Below are 8,174 nucleotides of genomic sequence, written 5' to 3'. Positions count from 1 at the left end.
TGTTCACTGTAAACCCCGAACCTTTCTAATGCCCGAATTCTGTCAAAGACAGCAAAATAGTAAAAAAAAAAAAAAAAAAAAAAAAAAAAAAAAAAAAAAAAGTTTTTAATAAAACTGGAAGTGATTCACATGTCCTAGAGAGAGGGGCTGAAGGTCAGGGCACTGAGAACAGGCAACACACAGCTTGCTTCTCTAAACAGCTCAACAGGGTATTCAGAAGAGCTTAAAAAAGAAACACCATTATGCCCCAACTGCTGTTTTCACAAACAGACTTCAGCTAATCCAGATGGAAACAACACAGAGGTCAATGGAGGCTCGCCCTGCGGACCTAACCCAGATTCTGAGCTCCCAAGTCTCAGCCTACAGCACTAGGCTGAGTTTGAAGATGGCAGCCAGCGTCAGGCTGCTCTCCTTTCTAGGACCTCCCTGTGCAACTGAGAGCTGTTGGTGCCTCTTAGCCACATGGTAGTCCCTGTGTGCCTGGCGTCTGGGTGGCCCCGCTGCCCCAGAAGGCACTTCCAAGTTCTGCGTTATACCCTTGCCTCATGCATCACGGCTATCCTGCACCTGGTTCTGGCCAGCATTCTAGCTGATTGTAAATTCTCAGCCACAAGAGGAAAACCTGAGAACAAGGTGTTTCCTGCGCCCAGAGCTGGCAGGCCCAGGGTCCCAGGAGCCGTGGGCAGCCATCAACTCTGGCGACACTCTACCACTCTGCCTTCCAGAAAGATGAAACAAACTCAGAGCAACAGAACGCAGTTCCACGATCCAGATGGAATGACCGACTTTGTTGTTCTTTTGTCTTATCTTCTTAAGTACTTTTAAAAACACAGAGAAGCATTTGTGTTTGTCTGCTTGTCCTGGAAATTACTATGTAGCCCAGGCTGGCCATGTAGCCCAGGCTGGCCTCCAACTCAGAGATCTATCTTCCTTTGCTTCCTGAGTGCTCGAACTAAAGGTGTGCCTGGCTTTTTATTTAAACAAAATATTGAACCAAGGATGAACTAATTAAAGTGGCCCTCCTCTTATCTGAATTGTTTGCCCAACAAATATTCCTAGGAATATTTGTTGGAATTAGGTGGCACCAGACGTTAGGTAGCAGAATTGCAGCCTGTGCCTCAGCCCTCTGAACCATAGAGCTCACACCAAGCACCAGCCTGTGCATTCCACAGAACACAGGGGAGACCAGGAAAAGGTGTGTCCAGGCTGCCTGCTGCAGGGCACTTCCTCCTCAATCAGGAGCTGTCCCAGTACACACAGTGCAGTCGACACTCAGGACCTACCTAGGCAGGGAAGTGTTGTGTTTCTGCCTGAAAACCCTACCTGGCCCCCTGTGGTCCTGCAGGCTGATATATATTTGTGGAAACAAGCAGAACCAAGGTGTCTTCCAGAATGGGAGAGCTATCCTAGGACCAAGAGAGCTCGTACCATCTGACAGCGTAAGGGGCGAAGAACCCTGTATTCATGATCCCAGCCCTTGGGACCAGCCTGGACACTGTGCCCCTGGGACTCCATGACAGATTCATGTCCCCATGTTGGCCCCTCAAGCTTCCTGGTAAAAATATCAAACTGTGCTGAGTGATCTCCTCCCAGCATGGTTACCTAGCATCCCCTCCTTCTCCTCAGAACCACTTCCGCTCAGCTCCCCTGTCAGCAACACTAGGAAGACTTGAGCAGAGTCCTGTGCCCTGTCCCCAGCTGCTGTAACCCTAGGTGTGAGCTTTACTGACAGCACTGTAAGTGCTGAGATCGAATCCACTTAACTCTAAAGCTCCCCTTACACATCTGCACACCTCCTCCTGGCAGGAGGCATGAGCTGTGTCTAAGAAGCCCTTCTCACCATGAAGAGACCACTGTCCTGCCCGAGCAGGGCGTCACTGTGGTTCCCAGAGGGCCACAGAGGACAGAGCCATACATCAAGATGGCTCACATGGTCATGAGAAACATATGCTGTGAGTGTGGGAGACGTCATGATCTCCCATCACCAAAGGGAGCACGTAAGATCACTGTCTGCTGACCACAGCTCAAGGGCTGCCCTGCACACAGAACCTGTGAACAGAAAGCAGCAGGCTCCTACTCCTGCCATGCTGACCGCTCACATCTGCCAAGTGTTCTCTAAAAGTTGCACAAGCCTGGGAGAGCAAGGGGGGGGGGTGTCAATCAACATTTCTACTTTTGATAAAAGTTTGAGATTGTTGATGCCTGGCACCATCTTCTCCATTGCCCGGGAGGCAGATAATTGGTTTTTCCTACATCGAAGTACCGTTGACCTGTTTTCTAAACAAGGTGACTGGATACAGGCAGTTGAGATCAGATCTGGTAGGAGGACAGCATGGAGGCCTTCGGAGCTCAGCCCTGCACTGCATAGTTGCTTCGTGCTAATCGCTGTCACTGTGGTGGGGAAAGAATTGAAGGGTAAAGCTGCTTGCCATCTTGGGCTTCAGAGGGGATTATTTTAATCCTCAGAAGATGAAGTGAAGTCAGAGAAAGTAGACCATTATGGAAAGTCTGGCAAGAAGGCCATAGCCACGGGGAGTGCCTCCCTGCTCAGGGTGCAGCCGTGTGTAAGGGACACCATGAAGACATCACCGGCAGGTGCTGGGGGCAGGGTGGGGGGTGACCAATGAGCCAACCTGGGGCTTAGCTTCTAGTTCCTTTTGCTATGGGAGTCTCCTGCAGGAATGTCTCCACCAATAGCCTTTTAAAGACTCCTACACATGTCTGTATTTATACCAGACAGCCTTTGTGACACAGGTGTGGTGAGGTAGAGCAGAACAAAATGTGGAAGCAAGGAAGGAACACCGTGGTCCCCAGCTAAGAAAGCGTCCAACTGGAATCTGGTAGTTGGGATCCTTCCATAGCTTCCATAGCTGTGTGGCCTGAAGGTCAAGTGGAACTTCCTGAATATGTTACACACAGAGACACTGACAGACAGAGACATATACACATGTGTGCACGCACGCACACATATGCACGAGCACACACACACACACGCACACCATCCCCTGACAGAAGTCTTTTCCCATCTGAGCACAGGGCTGGGAGATCTGAAGCAGGATCTACAGTAGATCCCAAACACTTCCAAGTCTATTTTAGATCAAAGCAGGGAGCCACAGCTGAGCTGCTCTTCAGGGCCTGGTCAGACTTCACCTCCACTCACACAAAACAATGAATAATATATTCCATAATGCATGACATCCTAGAGTGCATTCAGTGTCACAGCTGTCAAAAGGACCGTTACAGAGAAGGCAGCCCTACCCTGTCGGCCCTGACTGTTAGAAGACCATGAAGAACCCTGATTAAACACAAGACTCCTACAAATGACCTCACTGGGCAAGAGTAAGACAACAGAACAAGTCTGGTGAGATTCTGACTCTGTCTTGCCATGTTTTTAACGGACAATAATCTCGACGCTACGGTTCGCTTCAGTCCCACTACTTACGGGCTGTGCCCTCCCTAAGGTCCTTCCTATTCAGTGCCTCGGTTTCCCATCTGAGTTTATAATGGGCTCCTTGCTGGCTCCAGTTAGTGAGGAAGCCAGCCGGGCTGGCTCAGTCAGGGCTTCCTGTAGAAGAAGGAATAAATGGAAATGGATGATAAGTTTTAAAGAACGCTAATGCAGGGGCCTGAGAGATGGCTCTGGGCTAAGAGCACTGTCTGCTCTGAAGAGAACACAGGTTGGATCCTGGAACTCACTTTTGGGAGCTCACAACAACCTGTAACTCCAACTCCACAAGATACACTCTTCCAGTGTCTATGAACATTTACATGTATGTGTGGACATGTAGGTGCACATGAACTCTTACATACACACACATACATGCCCGTGCACACATATACATGTGCGCAAGCACACACACACACACACATACACTCATAACTTTAAAAATAAAATATTTTTAAAAATAACACAATTAACTAGCTAGGTACCCAGACTAGAATGGTATTCAGGCAAGAATCAGAAAGGTCAGTGAAAGAGAAGAGGACCCCCAAGTCGACACACACATACATACACACGAGCTTTAAAGCACAATTTGCAGAGAATAAACTAATTAGACATGGGCTTTTAGCAAATGCTTTTAGTAAACTGGCCAAGTATCTCGAAGAAACTAATTAAGAGTGTCACTGCATGCCATATATTCAAAACAAATCCAGATGGATTAAAAATGCATTTTTAACAAGCTCATATCAGAAGAAACATATAGGTAAAATGCTGCATGAATTTGGATCGGGACAGAGCTTTTTCTGTACTAATCAAAGGAAAAAAAAAGGAAAGAAAGAAACAAAGTATCAATGTGAGGAACGGAAAAGTAGAATCAACAAATTAAAGGTCATTTGCTTTAAGAAATATCTGGCTAGGACTGGGGAGGTAGCTCAGCAGCTAAGGACATTGGGTGCTCTCTCAGAGGGCCTGTGTTTCCCAGGACAAGGTGGTTTACAACTGTCTGTAGTTCTAATTTCGGGGACTAGATGCCCCCATTTAACCTCTCAGGACACTGCACACACTTGGTAAACAGACACACAGGCTGCCAAAACACCCAGACACATAAAATGAAACAAAGCAAAGCAAGGTCTACTGACATCAAAACATGAAACACAGAGAAGGGGCTGAACCAATGAGCTAGATTCTAAAACACTCACTTAATAAATCATTAAAACTATGCATTTCTATTATCCCTTAATGCCAACCAGAGGACATTTCTACTGAGCATGTGTGAAGTGTTCAGCGCCAGCAGAAGTGCAGCCTGACAAACTATTTCCCACACAGGCAGTGGGTGCCATGATACATGGTCCCCAGGAGCCCTGGGCAGCCAGCCGCCAACCCTTCTCCTCCATCACTGCTTGGAGGCATGAGGACAGAACATGACCCTGCCTGGGGAGATGTGAACCCATGTCTACATAGCCCGGAATATCAGGCACAGGTCCTGATAACTTCACCCAAGTCCAGTTTGACGGCCTGAGTCTATGGCTATAATCATTACAGAAACATGGGTGACTGTAAAACTATGAGCCGTTTCTATTTCCTTTTCCCATTAGAAACAAGAGGCGAGTTGTTGACCTGGCCAGCAAGCACACGGGAGCACGGGCTCTCGCCTCTTCCCAGGATTCTGCTTGCCTGAGCAAAAGTCAATTCTATATATGGATCCAATGCTCAAAGCCGGACTCTCCACTCAGGATGTCGTAGGACGCTTCTCGCTGCTGTGTAGATATGGGAGAGAGGGGCATGGGTCCCGGGGGAAATAAGCAACCTCTGTCTGTCCCCAGCTTGTAGCAACAGAGCAGCCAGCATGGCTCAGCCCAGAAATGGGGCGAAAATGCCCAGAGGAACTGAGGAAGGGGTGGGAGAAGGGGAGGCAGAGGAGAGCTCGGTGGGTGGGATTCCAGCACTACATCAACACGGACCATAGCATCTCCAGGCCTCTGAAGACGGAGGCTGTCCTTAGCAGGCAGTGACCAGCTCCTCGGGTAGAGCTCCAGGCTCCACCTACGTGGTACGTACCCCCTGACAGTAGGCTCTGTGTACATGGAGCAGTGTGTAGACTATTCACAGGCTCTTTGGTGCACACTCAAGCAAGCTCTGGGCACCAGAACACGGGGATACAGACCTGCATTAGAGCCTTCCTAACAGGAAATATTTTATACATGCTCTGGGCACATGACAGCTCAGAGCGACAGTCAATTGGGCTGCCTATCCTTAGCAAGGCTCAGTGGCTGGAAGACTTTTTAAACCGTAAGACACAACCTGACCATAGGGAAAAAGCCACTGTGTTCAAGTGGCCAGCGAGTCCCACAATACACAGAGGCCGCCAGGCTCTCAAGACAGAAAACATCAACTCACGTTTCTTAGGACAGGCAGTGCCAACTGCTCAAAAGAATCCAGGTTCACCACGTACTGCCCCACTCGACACTCGGGCTTTCCAGGTAGAGGCTGTGACCTGAAAGAAAACACTGTTTGCTGGAGGATTCCCCACCAGTTTCTGGGGTTGGTCTGTTCTGCTGACCCACTGGATCTCTGCACACACCCTTAACAATCCCCATACAAAGGGAGAGAGTGTACAAGGTTGGACTCACTGCGGTTTCTCTCTTGAAACCAGGCCCTCTCTGAATGTCAGCACCACTCTGGCCAAATTCAGTCTTGCAGTGTGTGATAGTTTGTATATGCTTGGCCCAGGGAGTGGCACTATTGGGAGGTATGGCCTTGTTGGAGTAGGTGTGTCACTGTGGGTGTGGGCTTTTATACCCTCACCCTAGCTGCCTGGAAGCTAATATTCTGCTAGCAGCCATCAGATGAAGATGTAGGACTCTCAGCTCCTCCTGCACCATGCCTGCCTGGATGCTGCCATGTTCCTGCCTTGATGATAATGGACTGAACCTCTGAATGTATAAATCAGCCCCAATTAGATGTTGTCCTCATAAGAGTTGTCTTGGTCATGGTGTCTGTTCACAGCAGTAAAACCCTCACTAAGATGCAGTATTAACAGTGAGGTCTCTCCAGTGAGTGCACACACCACAGCACAAGAGCTGAGCCCAATGTGGCAGGTCTCCTGTCATCGTCCTAACTAGTCAGGAGGCTGAAGCGAGAGAAGGCAAGAGAACAAAAAGCTTAGGGGCCATCTGGGCCATAGGTGAGTTCAAAGCCAGCTTGGGCAACTTAGACTTTCTCAAAATAAAAAGTAAGCAAGGGGTTGCTGGGCATGGTGGTGCACACATCTTAGCACTAGGAAGCAAAGGCAGGTGGATCTCTGTGAGTTCCAGGCCAGCTGGGGCTACATAGCAAGACCTTGTATCAAAACTAAGGTTAAAAATAAACAGAGGGATGGGGGTATAACTTAGTGATTGAGGCTTGCCCTCGACACTTCTGGGGCTGGCCCCCATGCAATTCCAGGTTCTGTGAGACTCCTTGTCTCAGGGGAGAGAGCCACAGAGCAGAACATCAGATGTCCCCGTTTGGCCTCTGCACAGACCCATGGACCACATGCACTCATACAGAGAAGAAATGTTCCCAAGAAGTACAGAGGCCTAGACAGACACCACCACCCACCCCACGCCACCCCCACAGAAACAAAACACCAGTACCCAACTCTGGACAGAGGCCCCTGGGCACCAGACAGGGTGACAACATCGAATCCTATCCTCTTCCCTTCCTGCCTGACTTCTTGTGTGTAAAATCCATCCACGGGCAGCCCAGAGGACTGCAGGACCTCGACGGCTTTCTGGATCAAGGTTGTTTTGCCAACCCCTGAGAGAGACAAAGGAAGAAGAGGGGTCAAGAGGTTTTACCTTGTCAAGCCCATCTGGCCTGCAAAAATGCCATAGCTGCGAACAGGACAGGCTGCAAATGTCACTGCCTGCCACATTGCTCCAGGTGTGAGGGATTTTCAACCCCAGCAGAGGCAAGCGGCGGCATGAAGTTTATTTCTAATGCAGTCCCAGAACACATCTGGGACCTCCTTCACTCCTAGATGTACCCTCTGTTCTGGTCTCAATCTAAAGCATCCATCCCTCCAGCCACTCTTGTGTCTGATCAGGCAGATGGTACTGTGTGGGGAGGTCATTAAGCCTTTATAGGGCATGAAGTCTGGCTGCGAAGGTAGGTCAGTGGTGGTGGGCCAGAGGGTTGCAGCATAATCCTTATGGGTTTTAAGCAAAAGTATATATGTGCCAACAGCAGATGTTTGTGGCCTAGAACAATAAGGAACAAAGGTCCCACGCTTAGCTCCTGAGGGTGGAGTTCCCTGGGGCTACCCCCCCCTTTTTGTCTTTTATTATTTATATCCCAAACACTACACACATACACACACCCCACCACCAACAAAAAGCCTGTCACTTTAACATTTCACTTTAGCTCTCATACTAAGCAGGCAGAACTTTTATTATAAGGGGAGGGGAGTCTATTTATGGGCCAGCAAGACGGCTCAATGGGGCAAAGAGAACCAACTCCTCAAAGTTGTCCTCTGGCCTCCACACCTGCGCATACACTCACTGCAACTTTCAAACTCCATATATCCGTATTTCCAAACACACAACACACAGCAGCCCAAGAGCTCTTGATCCCAGAGGCTATCTCCTCACAGGGATTGTATGTTAAAAACAGCTGAGCAAGCCAGACAGTGGTGGCCCATGCCTTTAATCCCAGCACTTGGGAGGCAGAGGCAGGCGGATTTCTGAGTTCG

General features: G+C 49.1%; 1 protein-coding gene across 1 annotated transcript in view; it reads right to left on the bottom strand.

Moving 5' to 3' along the window:
* The window catches only part of Ntpcr (nucleoside-triphosphatase, cancer-related), a 14,718-nt gene that overhangs the window by 5,592 nt on the left and 952 nt on the right, over positions 1–8,174 (bottom strand). Inside the window, exons 2-3 of the mRNA XM_021170583.2 lie at positions 7,078–7,240; positions 5,840–5,936 (exon numbers count right to left, since the gene is read on the bottom strand). Of these exons, the coding sequence (XP_021026242.1) occupies positions 5,840–5,936; positions 7,078–7,240 (260 nt within the window). The remainder of the gene's footprint in view (positions 1–5,839; positions 5,937–7,077; positions 7,241–8,174) is intronic.

Source organism: Mus caroli, chromosome 8 (assembly GCF_900094665.2).
Source record: "Mus caroli chromosome 8, CAROLI_EIJ_v1.1, whole genome shotgun sequence".
In the NCBI taxonomy this organism is placed as follows: domain Eukaryota; kingdom Metazoa; phylum Chordata; class Mammalia; order Rodentia; family Muridae; genus Mus; species Mus caroli.
Note: the sequence above shows the minus strand (reverse complement) of the source record. Positions and strands in the feature narration are given on the sequence as shown.